Consider the following 19,961-nt stretch of genomic DNA (forward strand, 5'->3'; position numbering starts at 1 on the left):
TAATGCATCTCCAGCGGAGTTAGAAGAATGGGTAAACAAACTAGAGATGTACTTCACTCTTTTTCCTTGTCATAGTGAAGCTAAGATCTACTTTGCGGCACTCCATCTTGAAGAGTATGCTCATACATGGTGGAGATATATGTAAAGAGTTGGTCATATTTTTGCTTCATGGGAAGATTTTAAAAAGGCAATGTTTGAGGTATTTGTTTCTCCAATGGAAAAAGAAAAGTTGCAACGAAGATGGTATGATCTTCAATAAAGAGGCATGTCCGTGCGTGACTACTCCAATATGTTCCTCAACCTCTCTATGTACATTGATGAAATTGATGATATGACAAAATTAAATAAATATATCTTTGGTTTACATCCGGCTCTTTCTTCGGAAGTAGGTGCAATGCAGCCCAAGAGCATTCATGATGCTATTCAATATACTGAAAGGTATGGATAGAAATATAGGAAAGATTCAATGGGTTTTCAACCTAAAGGTACAGGGTATCCTTCATCAAATCAGTCCTCTAAGTTTGGAGCTTATTTCAGCCAGCCAAAGGACACTTTTAGGCAAGAAAATAGGGGATATAACAGTCCCAACAGTTATAACAGCAAAGTACCAATCTTTCCTATTGTTTATACCTCAGAACGGGGTGGAAATTATGCACAAAAACAGGGGCAAAACTTCAGAAATATGATTGAAGTACAACAAAATTTTACAAGGACTGAAAATACACAAAAGGGATCTCAAAATAACACTTACAGCAAGGTTCTTTCTAATGATCAAATTCGGGATATACAGGCCAAAGGTTTATGCTTTAAGTGTGAAGAGAAGTGGACACAAAACCATAGGCTGAAATGTAAATCTAAAAATAGCAAGCTTAAATTTTTCATCATTGATGAATTGGATGAAGTTGAAGGACAAGAGAATCAAAAGACAAATGTGTTTCAAGTGGATGCAAACCTTATGGTCGAAGACATGCATGATGAGGATGATGAAACCATTGATGAGTCTTATGACATTGTGGATAGCTTTCCTTTTGATCTGGGTGGTTCTTTATGTGCCATTTCTCATGATATATGAACTGGTTGTAAGGGAGAAAATATCCTTCGACTTGAAGGGTTGATCAATGGCAAAGTGGTTCATCTCTTAATAAACACGGGTAGCACCCATAGCTTCATAAATACTAAATCTTTACATGGGATGAAATTGTTATCCCAACAAATACAAGTGCCATTGAAGATCCAAGTTGCAAATGGAGCTTATGAGTCAAGCAATGAAGATCCAAGTTGCAAATGGAGCTTATGTGCCTATAAACTCCTATTACTCTATCTTCTTTATATACCATACAAGTGGACTTGATTACTTTGGAAATGGGACCTACTGATATTGTCATTGGCTGTGATTGGTTAAAGTCCATTGGAAAAATTTCATTGGACTTGGAGAATATGCAAATGGAGTTCAAATGGAATGGACAATATATAGAATTGAAAGACATTGGTAAAAAACAGTTGGAACTCATATCCATGAAGAAGTTAAGAAAATAAATCAATGCATGATTATGTATCTTCACTCTTTTACTTGCAAAAGTAGATGAAGAGCAGCCACCAAATCAGCTATCTTTTTCTTCAAAGAAAAAGGATCCAAGTTTGGAAGAGCTATTGGAGGAGTACAAAGATTTGTTTCAGCCACTATCATCTTTACCTCCAAGGCGAGAGATTGACCATCCTATTGACTTGTTGCCAAATACCAATCCCATCAACAAACCTCCCTATCGCTTGTCAAAGTTTGGAAGGGAAGAGGTGGAGCGACAAGTCAAAGAGTTGCTGCAAATGGGTCTAATTCAGCCAAGTCAATCTCCATTTTCTTCTCCTGTGCTCTTGGTAAAGAAGAAGGATGGATCTTTCCACATGTGCTTTGATCATAGAGAGTTGAACAAGTCCATGGTGAAGAATAGATACCCGATTTCACGTATTGACGATCTCTTGGATGAACTTAAGGATGCAAAGGTCTTTACCAAGATTGATATTCATTCGGGATATCACCAAATTCGAATGAAGGAAGGAGATGAGTATAAAACAGCCTTTAGGACCGAAAGAGGGTTATACCACTTCTTGGTCATGCCATTAGGACTCTCAAACGCCCTTGCCACTTTTTAAGCTCTCATGAACAAAATATTGCAGCCTCTCTTATACAAAACAATCTTAGTATTTTTTGATGACATTCTCATTTATAGCAAGTCCAAGGAGGAGCATTTGATGCATGTACGAGAGGTCTTTGACATATTAAGAAGTTACACTCTCTTTGCCAAAATATCAAAGTGTTTTTTTATGGAAGAAGAAGTGGAATATCTAGGTCACATTTTGAGAGAAAAATGGATAAGAGTGGATCCTAACAAAGTGAAGTGTGTCAAAGAATGGCCTACACCGACTTTTTCTACATCTTTGCGGGGATTCCTTGGATTATTATCATTTTATAGAAAATTCATAAAAAATTATGCTCATGTGGCGGCTTCTTTAACCGTTAGGCTGAAGAAAGAGTCTTTCTTTTGGGACTCTATAGCCGACAAGAGTTTCAACGAGCTGAAATCTCTATTAATTTCAGCACCTATTCTTGTTTGCTCGGATTTCTCTAAGGAATTCACTATATGCGCGGATGCTAGTGGAAGAGGAGTTGGGGCCGTTCTCCATCAAGGCCATAGAGTTATAGCATATGAGAGTCGCAAGCTTGATGATAAGGAGCGTCAACTACATGTCTATGAACAAGAGATATTGGCAATTTTGCATGCTATTAAAAAGTGGCATCATTATAGATATGGCAGCCACTTCAAGGTTAAAAGCGACCACCGTATGCTGAAATATTTCCTTTTCCAACAAAATTTGTCTCCTAAACAACGGAGGTAGCTAGCTACTCTTCAAAGCTATGATTTTGAAATATCCTATATGGCTGGAAAAGACAACATTGTAGCGGATGCTTTATCTAGAATGTGAGCATGCTCCATCTCTACAATTTCAATTGTGTATAAGGATTGGATCAATGATATCCAAGAAGAGTATTTGTTTGATGAGCAAGCATAAAAAATGATGAAGGAATTTCAGCAAGGCAAAGGAGAAGAGTATTTCAATTTCAAATAGCATAATGGTCTTCTATGGTATCATGGTAGAGTCTATTTGACACCACAATTTTCTTTCAAAGACCGTATTTTACATGAGATGCACTCTTCGCCTTTAGCGGGACACCATGGGCTGCTCAAAACCTTTGATAATATCCATAAGAGCTTCTATTGGAAGGGTATTTGGAGGGATGCTAAAGATTTTGTTATGCAATGTTTTCCATGCCAACAAAACAAGGACTTTTCTCTTCTGCCCGGTGGTTTACTTCAGCCACTTCCTATTCCTCATGGTAAGTGAATTGATATTACCATGGATTTTATTGTGGGATTACCTTAAACAAAGCATGGGTGAAATAGCATTTATGTGGTGGTAGACCGATTGACTAAATCAGCCCATTTCATCCCTACCAAAGCTCAATTTACAACAAAGCAAGTGGCTGAACAATTTATGGAATCTATCTTCAAGCTTCATGGAATGCCAATGAAGATTGTGTCTGATCCAGACACTAAGTTTATGGGTAGCTTTTGGAGGAGTTTATTTTCTTCAATGGGAACTCTATTGAGTCCTAGTACAACATACCATCCGCAAACCGATGGGCAAACAGAAAGTGTTAACAAATGGCTAGACGTATATTTGCGGCACTTTTGCCATGACACACAAAATACTAGAGACCATTGGCTTCACCTTGCGGAGTTTTGCTATAACTATCCTTATCATATGAGTATTGGAATGTCGCCTTTTGAAGCTCTATATGGTTACAAAGTGCAAGTACCCTCCGCCTTATTCCATGAAGATGTGAATCCACAAGCTCGTGAGGAGTTAGAAAAGATGGAGGCTCTTATGAAGCAATGCAAGGACAACACTCGGAAAGCTCAAGAGACCATGAAAGCCTATGCGAATGAGAAAAGAAGACACGTGGAGTTTGAGGAAGATGATTGGGTATTCTTGAAGGTTCCCAAGTCACGATATGCTTCTCTCAAAGGAGGGCACAATAAACTTGCTCATAGATTTTATGGTTCTTACCGCATTGCCAAACGAGTTGGGGATCTTGCTTATCAGCTCGATTTACCTTCAAGCACAAGAATTCATAATGTTTTTCATGTGTCTCAGCTTAAAAAGTATGTTGGTCCTCAAATCCAAGTTCTTGAAGAACTCCCTTCCTTGGATGATGATGGTTTGATTATCTATGAGCCTGAAAAGATTATTGTTAAGAGGGAGAAGGTTTTAAGGAACCAAATTCTTGTGGAATACCTTATCAAATGGAAAGGTTTGCCTATCGAAGGATCTTCTTGGCAACAAGCATCATACTTAGAGCAATTTTCATGGCTTTTACAAGAGGACAGTTTATGAACAGAACAACAAACAGCTTGTTGTAATAATTTATTGTTGGAAAGTTAATTGCCTTATCTTCATCAACATTTGATCTTGAAGGTATGGCTGGATACTACATGTTGTCCTCTACATTTCTATATATAGCACGTGGAAATCGGACACTTCTAGCTTAGGATATGGCCAATTTTGTATATAGCCTGTTTTGTACAGCTTACAACAGTGTGTTCCATTTACATGGTTATTTCTTCATCATCTTCTTGATTCTTCATCAACATAATAGCTCTACTTCAGCATGATTCCATAGGCTTCAAGCTATCCTTGTAATCATCCTTATAATTTGTTCCCAATTTAGCTTTGAGAACAAAGCTTGTCTAGGCTGGGATGGCTTGTAATAAAGCATAAAATACCTTAGTTTAGGATATGCTAGGGTTTGGTATAAAGTGGGGATGTAACATTTGAAGTATCTTTTGCCATTTTCAAGAATACAAGATTGAGTGATTCTTCCTCTCACCTAACTTAGGGGTGTGTACCTATGTCCACCATAGCAAGAGGTGAGTATCTTGTTGCAGCATTCATATTTGATTCTCAGCCATTCATGGCAATACATTTTCATATTTGGCTATGGTTTCTTTGGCACATTTGGTGTATTCTTGTATTTTCCAGTTATTTTGTTTGTTGTGAGAATTGTCTCTTTTACAATTTGCAGCCCCAAAAAGGGGCGCCATCCTAGACTGACTGTGCCTATTTATAGGTCACTCTCTCATTCATTCCTTATGGCTGATTCATTCAGTCCGTCACCTCTTCTCTCCAGCCTTTCCATTATCCTCATACCCCTTCAGGAGGACATTGTGGTTCGTGGTTCGTTGCTGTCTTCATCATCTTGTTTGTGCTATGACATCCTTGGTTCCTTGTATCACATTCACTCCGTGATTCGGAACTTCATGGTTCCATTCATCAGAGTTTCTTCTCTCTTCTCTTCTCTTCTCCATGTTTGCCGAGTTCACTCCGTGTTTCTCCCTGCAAACCCTACTGTCTCGTTGGTACGCCATCTTTTGACACGGCCTTCAGGGCATAAGAAGGCTGATGACCAGCAAAGTGAAGAGGAATTTGATAACCAGTTCAAGAATCGGATGAGGACAGCAACAAATCTCTTTGTTGACTTGGCAAAGGATCCTCATTTTACTTGATTTTTGAATGCTCCAAAGAAGGACAGCAAAGACAAGAAGAAGAAGACGTCTTCTACACCTTCGGGCGAGCAAGGTGTAGCAAAGATAATGCCAAACCCTTCATTTGAAGCTCCCAAAGATGCTAATGAAATAAAACAATTGGTACCTATGGGACGCCATCACGGAAGTGCCAATCCAATGGATTTTGGACAGTCGGGTATGCAGGCTATGATGGGGCAACTAGGATATTTTGGTGGAAGCTTGATTTTTCATGCTATGGTTGGACAAGGACCACATATGAGAATGTATGGCACAAATCTTGGCAAGGGAACCGTGTAGCCAGCCTTTCTCCTCGGATAGGGTGGTAAATTATTTTCTTAATCAGATAATTTACCACCCTATTCGAGGAGAAAGGCTGGTTACAACTTGATAGGATATGAAGGATCCCAAAACCCGAGACTATATCAAAGTTACAAGATCTCCCTCGATGGGGATGAACAAGATACAAGACAGTACTAGACAAGATCTCGTACTATGATATTACAAGGTGACAAGACAATAGGAGTATAATTGAAGACAAGACAAGGCTAGATACTATGACTAGATAAGAACTAAAACTGGAACTCGAAGTTACCTCTTGTAGGTCTCGACTCCTTAAGCCCCCAAGACTAGCATTGGCAAGACTGAGAGTTCTATGGTGAGTCTGTCCTTTTATAGGTGTTGGAGGGTGGCTAAAGATCTTCTAGAATGTTTCATGATGACATCATCAATGATGCAGGCGATGGCATGGCATACCTTTAGAAGGTTCTATGATGACATGGCTAGGGCGGGTTTGCATGGTTGGCTTGAGGATGTCCTGTTAAGGGTGTGTTCGCATGGCTTGTGGATTCATATGGCATGAGCAAGAATTAATCCGTACACTTGATCATGGCATGTCCATGATATCACATGTGCACCTCATGTGTGCACAACTTAATAATGCCAAAGGGAAGCATTAAAACGACACGTCCTTGTGACACAAGGAGTCTCTTGGATATGGAACACACATGTACAAGTTGTAGTAAGTCCGAGTCAGTTGGAGAAAAAGTGATAATATCACCATGAAATCCGACTTTATGAATAATCTAAAGGGAAATGAACATAAATTTACTTGCATACATGAAATACATCAGCAAAGGAACCGAGAGATATACTTAATAGGAGAGCTAGAATGCTCTTGCACATTAGATGACACATGACATTATTTAAAGTGTGCACATATCACAAGTGATCTACTTTCACAAACCAGCCCTCTTTGAATGCAAGTGATTCCTATGTGCCTTGCTCTTGAGTCACTCTGGACTTGTCTACAAAATGATATTCTTAGTTGCTCTCACCAACCTTGACCCAATGCGTGACAAATCTGTCCATTACTCTATCAAGTGTATTGCTTATGAATACATGCCGTAATTCCATTAGGCCATACCTTGCATTTTCCTAATATTTCCATGCATTTTCCACGTTAGAAGAGTTGCATTCTTACTTTTATATGCGTTGGGCTATATTTTCGGTGATTTCTTGTAGCACAATTGATCAATAGGTGCAAATGACCTTGTCACCTTCAATGTGGGTCTCCAACCAATTTTAAAGTGCTAAAAAATGCACATAGACACCTTAGCCTGCAAAACCCTGAAATCGGTAGGTAACATTTGAGCCCGATTTTAAGGAGGATTTGCTTTGAACCATCTTGCATAGTCCCCATTCAATTCCACATTGTTTCTCTCATAAATGGAGGGATTTCGTGCGATGAAATTGTGAGAAAATCACTTTTATCATTGCAAAGTCGTCTAGAAAGTGTGCAAAGCTCGAGATCTCAGAGAAGAAGAGAGGATCTATTGTGCTGTAGTAATTTTTTAAAATGGTATTCAAATTTAAAAAAAAGCTATTCCTAGTGTAGATGGAGTTATAGAGTTTCCCAATGGATTCCCATGTGGAGAGGAGAGGATTGGTTGTTCTCACTCCATACACGCTATCAACATATTCTCCATAGTTGAAATTTGCAATTTGCAACAAAGAAGAGAAGAATTGTTCTCTCTAAATTTGGTCATTGAAATGAGAGAGAAAGAGATCCCAAATAGCTAAATGAACTTTCTAAGTGAGTTAGTAGCTGCCCATTAATCAAAAATTGATTTGATTAAGCAATATTTGATCAATGGTTGATGATCATTAAATCTTAGAAAAATTACACATCTAGGTTCCTTTCAAAAGTGTAAATTTTCCAAGTTCCTTTTATCTTGTCCTATTGCCACATAGCTTGTTCTCTTGTCCATTGTTGAGATAATAGGGCACTAGCTTGATGGAGGGTTAAGAGATCGAAGCATGATTAGTGAAATGATGGAGGGCATCAAACTCCAAAACGTAACTTCCCTTGCCAAGATGCAATCAAATGAGAAAGGAGAAAAGACTGGGAGACCTTAATAGGCCTCATGGAATTAAGCATATGCCACTGAGAAGCATGAATAACCGTGCTACCATGAGAAATACCAATCCTTTCTATGAAAAGTTTTGCAATATTTGACTAGGGATGATTCTCTACACATAGTGCCTCAAAAGAGCTAGCCTCAAAGCAGCCATATGCAAATTAACATCCTATAGAACTGCTCCTTCGATCCTTTTAAAAGTGGTCACATGCTGCCACGAAATCCTTTCTTTTTCCACAACATGAATTGGATAGGTTGAACCGGTTCCAAAAGAGACTTCTTAGTCCAAGGAAGTAATGACAGAAAAAAACGAAATCATACTGATCATGGTGCATTGAGCCACTTTAAGTCTCACATGGAGAGGCCAGCCTGGAGATTTCTAGTACATGAACTGATCATGAATACGAGATGACATCCAGTCAAGCAAGGCACATGGAGGTTCATCCACACCAATAGGATAACCGAAGTGTTTGGTTATATTCCTCTTAGAAATCACAATTCCATGCCAGCACAAGGCCTGCAAATCATTCTCCGTACAAGAGAGCAGTGTAGATTTCTGAGCATTAATATGAAGTCCCGATGCCATAGCAAAAAGATTCCACGCAACTATTGCCTGATTAACATAAATCCGATCAACCTTAAGGAACATAAAGGAATCATCTGCCAAAGATTGACCCATAAGTTGGGCACCATTGGGAAGAGATAAAGCAACAATCTCGCCTTGATCGGCCAACTTATCTAACAACAAGAGCATTGGGTGAGTGACTAAAGCAAATGGCAAAGGGTTGAGAGGGCAGCCTTGGTGAAGAGACTGAGATAAGGCAATTTGATATGTGATCCCTCCATTAAGTGCAATACAGGCCACAACACCTTGACTAATGGTATCAACAAGAGAAATCATGCAAGGACCAAATCCCATGGTGGATAGGTGCCGCAAAAAAGACCAGCTAACATGATCAAATGCCTTTTTAATATCAAGTCGAAGTATAACATCCTGTTGGCTTGAAGCTTTGGCATAATCAATCCCCAGTTGAACATTCAAAATGTTGTGCATTATATTCCAACCCTTAATGAACCCGTATTGATGTGGATGGATGGAGTGCAGAAATACTTTCTGCAATCTGTTGGCAATGATTTTAGAGAAGATTTTATATAAAGAACCCATAACAAAAATGGGTCTCCATTGTTTCAAAGAGGTTGGAGAGAGAACCTTAGGTAATAACTGAATGACAACAATCTTCTAGTCTGAAGGCATCATACTAGAATTCCACACTTGCTAACACAGGCGAGTTAATGGGCCCTTAAATTGCTCAACATGGGCTGAAAACAGCTCATTAGGAAGCCCATCCCAACCAAGGCTTTTCCACTTCATCTTCTGAAATATCAGCTTCCATCAAATCAACCCATTCTGGCTTATCCTAGTTACTAATCAAATCACAAATGTATCAGTGAGCAGAGTGAACAGCATCAGAAAGAATCTCTTGTGGGCCCAACAATGATTTAGAAAAGTCAACACACATCTGAATGATGGAAGTAGGATCAGTCACCATAACACCTTACTCATCCATTAAACACACAATATTTTCCCGGGTGTATTTCTGGTGTAAACGAGCAAAGAATTGATGAGATTGATAGTTATTATCATGTAAAGCTTGTGCTCTGGCTAGCAATTTGTATTTAGCATATTCCTTGTATATTTCTTAGTTTGTACTAAATTTCTTGTTCAGTGCTTGCTATTGAACTTTATTCCTTAAGTTAGACAACATTTCTCAATCACCATTTGGCATTGACAATTATTGCTTTTATTGGTCAATTTGAGTATTCGTTATTTATTTATGTTTCAACTTTCATGATTCATGTATTGTTTTAAACTTTTGTGGGATATTTTTAGAAGGTTTTTCAGTTAACCTATTGTATTTGTTTAGTTTCTTTATAGATATTTCAATTATATCTCGAAAACATATATTTTTAAGGTCCCCATCCCCATCCCCGTCCTTGTCCATGTCCTGGTACCTTGTCCTCCGTCCCCGATGACTATGAGGGAAACACATTAATCCTAGAACTCCATCTGAGAGGAACGTGTAAGAAGGAGCAATAGATAAGGTGATAGCTTAGGGTGCCCAATAAACTTGAACTTAGTAGAGAAGCTACTAGCTTTGTATCTATGCTAGCTAGAATGCCAAGGCATGGCTGATCTTAGACCTCAAGAGAGAAGACGATATCCCTATCTCTATGTTGGACAAGATGTGAAGGCTTAGCTACCAAGTCATGGCTAGAAACATTCAAGGCTTTGATGGCGATAAATCATGTAGGTCTTGGGAAATCAATAAGTGAGAGGGCAGCTCAAGGCCAACCACCCCATGTGAAGGTAGATGAAGTATGAAAAGGTTTTTTACCAAGGTGTGCCATGGATGACATGATGAGCAATGAACCCCTCTTCAATTGGAGGAAGAAGATCTCCCTTTGAATCCCCCTCTAAAAGAGATTGGAAATCTAGCAACTCATGAATCACAGCCTTTGATGTGTGTGATGATAAAGGAATCATGGTCGGTAATTAGCTATTTTTGTATCCTTTATTTTATTGTGCTAACTTTTGCATGTTTGCTCTCTATTTGATGATGATGGCAACCTCGTCAATGAGGATAAGCTTGAGAGTGTCTCATCATTTGGCTCCAAGGGATTGTCTTTGAACTCTTTTGATGGATACTCCAAAGCAATAACGTTGATGAATGTACCATTTAATATCATATTATATCTTATCATATTGTGTTGTACTTTTCACACTCGACAACCATGATACTAATGAACAAGGACCAAAAAGCAACTCGTTGGGAATAAAATGTAAATAGTAGGAAGTATGTGATCTAGATCTTTCACATCCTCTCCTCAACTTTATGTATTGGTAGGGATCCATGTCTTCATGGTAACTTAAATCCGGTCTAGGTATGCTAGTGGGAGCGATAAAGAGAGGAGGATCATATGTATTGGAAAATACATAAAGCTTGGCACCAATTTGAGCTGAGATAGTTATGGTTACTCAATGGTCTCTGCATTGATATTGTCTCCCTTGCTATAAGTCTTGGATTCTTGATGACCAGGGCTGGGTTGTGCTGACTGTGGTGCACCTTTGGAAGGTCTTGAAATTGGGGGTAGGATGACAAGGAGGACCCATAGATTTTGTTGTAGGAGATGATATGTGCCACGCATGGAGTGCCATGATTGATGGAGAGGGGAAGGATGCGAATTGATGTGTAGGTGTCTAAGTTAGGTTGGGACATCCTAAGTTAGTTATGTGTGCTCTTGCAAAAACTAGCGCTCATGGTGAGTCAAGTGTTCAACGCTATCGTCACAGCCGTGGCCCCTTGATGTGTCCATCTAGCAGTGATATTGGGATTTCTTGGGACACCTATAGCAGCCGGTATGTTCTTCCTTTTAAGAAATTCTTTTAGATACTCGAACAGCCAATGAACATATACAAAATCCCTCAACACAAGTCCATGATTGAAGCCTGCAAGCACACAAACACAAAGGCTCTAAGCAAAATGCAAGAGACTGCACAACAACAATTCATGTCATAATGCCATTGCTCTATATTGTGGCCATCCCAAAGCCATATTCTATGCAAACATGCATTTTCCAATAACACAAATGGAAGCAATATCCTCAGGTATATTCCAAAAGGCATAGCAATGGCCCATGAGCAAAGATACCTCATCTAATGACAGTGTCACATCCCATGACTCACATCTCTTGTTTGTTATTCAAGATTCAAGAACCAAAGAGAAAACCATGCATGAATCCACATGCCATGCTATAATGCTTTCACAAACATTATGCTTCACTAGATGCCTTAATCATCATAGTGACTGCTTTACAAGACTTATGTCCATAGCCATGGTTGCTTCATAAGACTTGTGCCAATAGACATCCCTAGAGGTCCATGCTACTTAACAAGACTTATACTCATGGCTATCCCAAGGAGATCCACATTGGTGACACATCTTAAGTTTATTCATTCAAGGTAAATAAACATGCATTAAGTGCCCTGTACTTTGTATACCAAACCAAGATGTTGATATGTGACACAAATGACCTAAAGCAACATGTGCACTGCTACTGCCATAAACATGTCCTTACGTGTACACTGTATCCACAATTGTTCAAAAAGTATGACACTCAGTGCTTTTGTAAGTATCCATATCCAACTCTACAAAAATATACTGACTAGTACACTGATCATAGTAGGTCCCAAAGCGACTACTAGAAATCTGAGCTTATTCGTACCAAAGGAGCAGAACTTTTATCCCCACTTGAGCATTGGGCAATGCCCACTATCTATGTTCTACTAAACTCTTCAGTTGCAATTAAATTTATGTGCTGCTGTCCCACATGGAAATGATCTTCCATAGGCTCTACACTATGCAACGTGTGCATCTTTGCTGAGGTTAATGATTCCTCATCACTTGCATCCTCTCCCCTTAGTGACATCTTGCTGAAATTTTTGAAACCCAATGTTGGTCACTAATTATAGCACTTGAAAAAATGTGTGCTCACCACAAGACAACCACAAGGTGGTCATCTCCTTTAAAAAGATCATGACATCCTGAAATGCTGAAATCAAATTACAAGAGCTCATACTTGCACTCCAAACAACCACAAGCTCAACTCCTTGAAAAAGATGGCAATGCTGCAACAACGGAACCATGAAACCAGCATTCAAAAATGACCTAAAAGGGCATTGATCATACTAACACATAAAATAAATCAGCAAATTAAAAATTGACTCTATGAATAGGAGAGCTAGAATGCTTTTGCACAATAGACAACACATGATAGGCCCCAAAGGTTGGTGCCCCTTTCAGTTTTTCTTTATCATGATTCAAAGCTTGCACAAATCACAAGTGACCCACTATCACAAACCAACACTCACTTAATGCTAGTGATTTCATTCCAATGTGCCTTGCTCTTGAATCAGTTCAAAGTTGTCTCCAGCACAATGTCCTAAGTTGTTGGCACCAACTTGACCTATTGTGCGATAAGTCTGTCCATTCGATGCCTAATTTGCCAACTTTCGTTTGCCATACTCTCAATGTTTAGTTCCTTGGTTTCTTCTTATAATATTTAAAAGAAACAGACAAACACTAAAGTAGTTTCTGTGATGGTTTTCCGGAAGACTTTACCACCATGGAGCGGGTTTGGTTGTGCAATTGAACTGATCTATTGGAGTAACAACTGTGTCCACTCAGAAATGTTGAGAGCATGAGATGGAGCATCTTTTATATATTGGACTGTGTGATATCTAAAAAAGGCTGTGTTCCCTTCCTCTTATGGATCATTTTATACATTGATTGCTGGGGCAAAATACTTCACCAAGAAAGGCTAATTGTGACATCAGATGCAGAAGAGGAGGATATTCCAAATATTCCAGATGATTGTAGTAACAATTTTTGCTCAAAAGTTATGTCCATTGGTGATTAGAAGTGTGAAATCCTCGTTAGTTTCAAATGCCAATGGAAGTAGGGTTAAAAGTACAGGTATACCTATTAGAGAAGTTTGGAAGTTGAAGAGCCTGAGCTTTCTATGTTTGGAATAACAGCTACAAATATAAATGTCTTTTTTTTGAGGATTTTTTTTTCCAGTAAATATGTAATACGGATCTGTGATTGCAGAAATATACAGTTTTTCGGACTTGATCGTCAGTCGGAAGTGCATAGGGCTTTTGTTGTGGTCGTGGGTCTTGGTGGAGTGGGAAGTCATGCAGCTGCCATGTTGCTACGGTCAGGCATAGGAAGAATTCGCATTGTGGACTTTGATCAGGTAAGGAGGTATTTGCTCAGCGTACAAGGTGAGAGGCATAATTTTTTGTTGTTTGTCTTTTGAATTATTTGATTTGCTGCAATTTTACAATCAGGTCTCCTTGTCATCATTGAATCGGCATGCAGTAGCTACCAGAGGGGATGTAGGGTTGCCCAAGGCCATTTGCTTGCGTGATCATCTTCTTCAAATCTTGCCAGAGTGTCAAGTAGAAGCATGTGTACAGATGTATGACAGTTCAACTGAGGAGGATATTTTGGGGGGTCAACCTGACTTTGTACTTGACTGCATAGACAACATTGATACTAAGGTACATATTGACTGTTGTAATCCTCCATTTCTCATGCGTTTAGTGCTTGTGCAAATGAAGTAGCCAGGGAGGATACTCATTTTGTGACCTTGTACCCGCTCCTTGAATACGTTTCTACAAATTAATTTACTCTCTACTTAATATTGCATCTTATCATATTTGCAATGATGAGATGATATTTGATCTTATATTCATAAAGCACAAGAAGTTAATTCTGGTAATTGTAGCTTACAGTCAAGGCAGTGGGACTTTTAAAGCACGACTACTTGAAGCTAACGAAAGCCTAAAATAAGGGTGTAATGCAGGTGATGCTTGTGAGAGGGTGCTCATTGCAAGTATTTGAACTTAGCAAGGACCCAAAGTCTTTTTGGTAATAGCACCCTAATGGTAGGAACTCTCATAAGGGAAAGAAGCCATGAGGGTAGTCCTTTCACTGAATACCTAATCACGTGTGCAGTCCCCTTCATTTCTCTCTGGGGAGTGATTAATGTATATGATTGCCAGTTTCTGGGACTTTCTTCTTATGAGCTCCTGCTCTTAAAATTTAAAGTAGTCTGTTCATGATCTCAACTGCCTTAATAATTTCTGAATTAGTAAACTGGCAAATTGTTGTGCTATTATTTGAAACTAATACAATGGCTACAGTTGAATTTTGAAAAATGGGCAGGTGCAAAATGTCACTTGTCAGCCTTAGGGTGGCAAGGGGAGGTGGTACCTTAAGGAACTATCGCAAGGCACTTGGGTTATCCTTTGTGTGAATGTTTTGCCTAAGTAATTGCTGAATTGGATTTTTGCATATGTGGTTGGAAAATTAGTTTATTGGAAATTGCAAACGTGGCCTTTTCATGTGCAATGGCTCATGCAATTATGCTGCCGATGCTTTCCTATTATTTGCCTTTGTTACCTTGGTCCAAGAGCAGCTTGAGGGATATTGCTTAGTCAGCCTGTTTTATGCTTTGGAAAAAGAATTCTATGCATTTTGGCCCTGGATTTCATGGAATCACATTTGCATATAAAAAAGAATTGGGGGTAGCGCAATCCTGAATGTGGAAACTAAGATAGGTGTGGAGCTTTGTTTCCCATGTCTGAACCTTCGTGACTAGCCAGCAGATGCTCATCCATTCTTGGGTCTTGGGCAAGATGCCTTCTTTGTCCAGACTCCACTCTGTAGTTAGATCATCCCTGCTTCTTCCATTTTCTTAGATGGGAAGCTCTTTGGCACATTTGGTGCACCTGTAATTCCTTCATTTTGATTTGGCCTCTGGTATTCGTGGTCATGTGGCCCATGTTTAGGGATTACTACTATGGCAGCTCTCTTCCATGGTTTTGGTGGATGTGGTCCTCCTTGATGTAGTTGCTCCTTGGTTGGATATGATCATTGGGATTTTCATGGTTTCTTAATGGCTGGCCAAAAGGCTTGATGTAAATATTTTCATTTAATTCAGGCAGAGAGAGAGAGAGAGAGAGAGAGAGAGAGAGAGTCGATGATGGCGGATCCCTGCCCTGCGCGGTGCCCTGACCTGCGCATCCCTGCCCTGCGCGCCTGAACCCTGCCCGACATCGACCTGACCTTCTGCGAGCCAGCCGTGTGAGATTGTGCCATTTTCCCTGCCCGGTGGTCCCTGCGTCTGCACGACGACCTGCCCCACGGGTCCCTGTGTCGGTGCACCCGCCTGGCCCGTTGTGTGACCCGCCTTGCTGTCGAGCGCCCGCAAACCCGCCCTGCTGCCGAGCGCCTGCGCCAGCCCTGCCCTGCTGACCTGTGACGTCAGCTGGGTGCCCTGGCTGACCTGCCCTACTGACCTGCGACGTCACCCTCGGCTGCACGCCCTGACAGATCTGTGCCCTGTGACTTGCCGGCGCCCTGCCGCCATCTGCCTGCACCTGCACCTGTGCGGTTAGGGTTGCGCGCAGCCCGACGCGTTTCGCCCTCTTGCATCTGCACGGGTAGGGTTGCACCCAGCCCCACGCATTCTCTAGCAACAGTGCGAGAGCAAGAGAGTGAGAGACAGAGAGAGAGGACAGAAGTATGGCTGGCCTGGATATGGCTTTTATCGACCAGACGGTGGCAGCCCTTGGTCCAGATTCTGATACAGAGGAACCGGAGGATATGGTTCCTTGCACGGAGGAGATGCCTTCTGGTTTTGACCTGCCGCTTGTGGGAAAACGCTCCAAGCATACTTCCGACGAGACAATGGGTCCTCAGGAACGTTCCTATGCACAGGTTGCCTCTGATTCTGTGGATTCGCAGAAGATTGACTGGGAGCATTTGCTGGAATTTGCCAATACTCTGCTTGGCGATTATGTCCAGCATAATCATGAAGCTTTTTCTGACTCGGGAACTGATGAAGTGCTGGAAGCCACGGTGGACCCGAAAACTATCTTGCGATCTTTTTCGGTGTTTTATGACCATGCGGTTATACTCTTCTTCACTGGCAGGATCCCAGTGCTTTCCCATATTCGCTAGTGGCTGTACCATTTACTACAAGGGGAGTGTGTTGAGGAGATCTTTATTGGACCCCGCGGCTTTTATGAGGTGCTGTTGAAATCGGAGAAGCATCGGGCTGAGCTCCTGTTCAAATTGCCATTATTCTTTGATCGCCGTTTGGTCCATGTTGTGCCATGGCGCCCTATGGCAGACTTTCAGCGCTTGCTTCAACATGAATGCCCGGTGTGGGTTGAAGTGGAAAATTGTCCGGCGGTCTATTGACCATTGTTAAAGGATTCGATGGCAGTCGTGGGAACGGCACTGATTCCCCCAAGCCTAAGGGCTATGAATCGAAACCGTTTATGTATGTTATGGGACACGGCCAGGAAAAGGCCTGCGTGGCTTCGCCTCAATTGCTTTGGCATGCATCCTTTGCACTTTTGCTTGAAATGGGGCAACTTTGCAGGACACTGCTTTTCGTGTGGAAAATTGGGGCATTTTATGGCCGAATGCCTAGAGAGGCAATCGTCTTTAGATGATGCGCATGTTGTGCTGCCTATGGATGACATGGTGCTTGATGCTCCAGCACAGGAGGCTCCCCAGCCACCTAATGTTTTGGATAAAGGTAAACAACAGGTCTTGGGTTTGGATTCCCGTAGCAATGACTGGCTAGAAGCACGTCCCAAAAAAGGTAAAAAGTTGGATACAGGCCTGGCGGATTCTGGGCCTAATGTTTCACAGGATTCCGTGCGCACGTATATGCGCAGGAAATAAATGTTCTCTTCACAGCATGCTGTACGAACTATGGTTCCTTCTGCTCCCCGTAATCAGTCTACAAGGAAAGTATATACAGACGGTCCAAAGGGCCCACCTGCTAAGTTGGCGTTTGATACTAGAGGTAATATGATTACACCCTGGGATCGTCGTTATCCCCGTTCCACTCCCAAGGCAGTGGATATTCCATCTAGCTCTAAAGCGGGCCGCCAAAATTCTTTTGCAGTGTTAGTTGATTTTTTGGATGAAGGTGTCCTTGACGTTCTCGCAAAGTGAAATCGAGGCAAGAGGTGCGTCGTTCCTGATTCTCTTTTTGAAGCTATACGAAGATAGCCACGTGGAATGTGCGAGGCATTTGTTCTCATCATAAGCAACATGCCATGTGGACTGTCTTGCATGAGAACCAGTGGGATGTCTTGTGTGCGGTTGAGCACAAGAGTCACGGTGAAGCAGGAAAAGTTGTGGATTGCCATGGGTTTCGCCTGTTTTATGCAGGGACACATGTTATGCACTATTTTGGCGTGCTTATGATTGTCCATGAGAAATACCAGCCTGTTCTTATTAAAAATGATGTATAGGGCCGCTTTGTGGTAATTGAAGTTTTATTTGAAGGAGAGATCTTATGGTTGCTGGGCCTCTATGCTCTGAATGACCCTGCATCCTGACAGGATCTTTGGAAGACTTTGCAGAGCTCCATGTCACTTGGCAGAAGGGGTTTTTTGATGGTGGATTTCAATATGTGTGTTGACTCTTCTCATTCCTCTTCAGGGCATTCGGTGATGGATGTTGCGGAAAGTCGGGTGTGGAATGCGTTTGCTCTTCAGGTACTTAAGCAAGATCTCTGGTCTTGGCTCCACCCTTCTTCTTCAGGGTTTACTTTTCATTCCGCACAATATGCAACTACCTGGTCGCGGTTGGACTAAATGTATATCATGCAGGGGGATGATTTTCTTCCCGAGATGCTAGAAATGAAAGTCTTGCAGCAATATGCCTTGTCGGACCATTTCCCTCTCCAGCTTGAGATGCTTGCACAACCCATTGCACCTTTTATGCAGTTGCTGGATAGACTCCCTTTACGTTTCAACTTGTCTTATTTGAAGCATCCAATCTTTGAGGGCTATATGCAGCAATTGATTGAGAGGTTTTTATTGGACTTCGCCTCTGAGGGCTTGGCTTCCTTTGCACGACTGCTCTCTAATGTGCAGCGGGTTGCTCGGCAGTATGGGATCCATCATGCCGCTATTTGTCGGCGGCGTCGACACGCAGCGGAGGACTTACTGGCTTTGGTTCGTTCGCTGCTGGTGGACACCCGAGATGATGAATTTCTGTTGTCACTGGCAATGCGTTTGGCTGATCTTATTCAAGTATTTCAGTTGAAGTCTTATCAGCAGGCCAAACTGCACAACTTGACTGACACATTGCAAGATAGTGCTTGTCAGACTCATAAGTTCTTTCGCGCCTTGCATGCTTCTCCTGCTCGAGAAAATATGACTAGACTCCAGGATTTAGAAGGCCGCATGGTCACTGATCCGCAGACCATTGCCAATATGTGTAGGAATTATTTTCTGGATCTTCTTGGTTCTTCTCCGTCGCCTTCTAACCAGGTTACGCATGCACGCTCAGTCTTCTATGATCTGGTCCGCCAGCAGGTTCCACTTGATATGCAAGCTACTTTGGAGGCAGATATTTGTGCGGAGGAGGTTATGGATGTTTTGTTACACCTGCCTAAGGATAAAAGCCCTGGTTGGGATGGTCTCACCAATGAATTCTTTGAGAGCTCGGCTACCCAACTAGTGAAGCCATTGGCGGCTATGTTTTAGCAGGTTTGGGAAACAGGTGTCATGCTTTCCTCATGGAAAGAAGGCCTTATCAAACTGCTTCCAAAGGTTCCTTCGCCATCAATGTTGCAACACTGGAGACCAATTTCTTTGATGGGTTCAATGTATAAAATCTTTTCCAAAGTGCTGGCGAATCGGCTTCACAAGCACCTTTTAGCTATTGTGCATCCTCTTCAATATGGTTTCATTAAGGGCCGCAACATTCTGCATAATATCTTAAATGTGCAAATGGCTATTGACTATGCGAAGCACTCTAGTCAGGAATTGGTATTGATTCAATTGGATCTGGAAAAGGCTTTTGACTATTTAGACTGGTCTTTCATTGCAGAACTTATGTCTGCTATGGGTTTTGGTACTCGGATGTCCCGATTGATCTACACCATTAGTGTTGCGGCTTCTTCGCGCGTTATGCTCAATGGTGGGGTTATAGAGCAATTTGTCCTTGCACGCTCGGTGAGACAGGGTTGCCCTTTGAGTTCTCTCTTCTTTGTCCTGGCGACCTACTCGGTTCTTTCAATGTTATCTTCAATGGCAGCTTCTGGTCAGCTGGCCGGATTGTCTCTTCCTTTGGAACAGCACTTCATTAGCCAATCTCTGGCTGATGATAGCTTTATGATTTTGCGTGCGGACAAGGACAACATTCGCAAGGTATTAGATGTTTGGACGCTCTTTGGTCATGCTTCTGGTCTTCGCATCAATGCCTTCAAATCAGCCATTCTCAGTTGCACGGAGTCTGAT

General features: G+C 41.4%; 1 protein-coding gene across 4 annotated transcripts in view; it reads left to right on the forward strand.

The window, feature by feature from the left end:
* LOC148012520 (NAD(P)-binding Rossmann-fold superfamily protein) overlaps nucleotides 1–19,961 on the forward strand; it is a 120,569-nt gene that overhangs the window by 35,068 nt on the left and 65,540 nt on the right. For all 4 annotated transcript variants that reach the window (XM_087669286.1, XM_087669284.1, XM_087669285.1 and 1 more), the window contains exons 4-5: nucleotides 13,729–13,876; nucleotides 13,971–14,183. In XM_087669286.1, the coding sequence (XP_087525412.1) occupies nucleotides 13,729–13,876; nucleotides 13,971–14,183 (361 nt within the window). The remainder of the gene's footprint in view (nucleotides 1–13,728; nucleotides 13,877–13,970; nucleotides 14,184–19,961) is intronic.

Source organism: Lygodium microphyllum, chromosome 27, assembly GCF_053477565.2.
Source record: "Lygodium microphyllum isolate KBCC chromosome 27, Lygodium_microphyllum_v1.1.10, whole genome shotgun sequence".
NCBI lineage: Eukaryota > Viridiplantae > Streptophyta > Polypodiopsida > Schizaeales > Lygodiaceae > Lygodium > Lygodium microphyllum.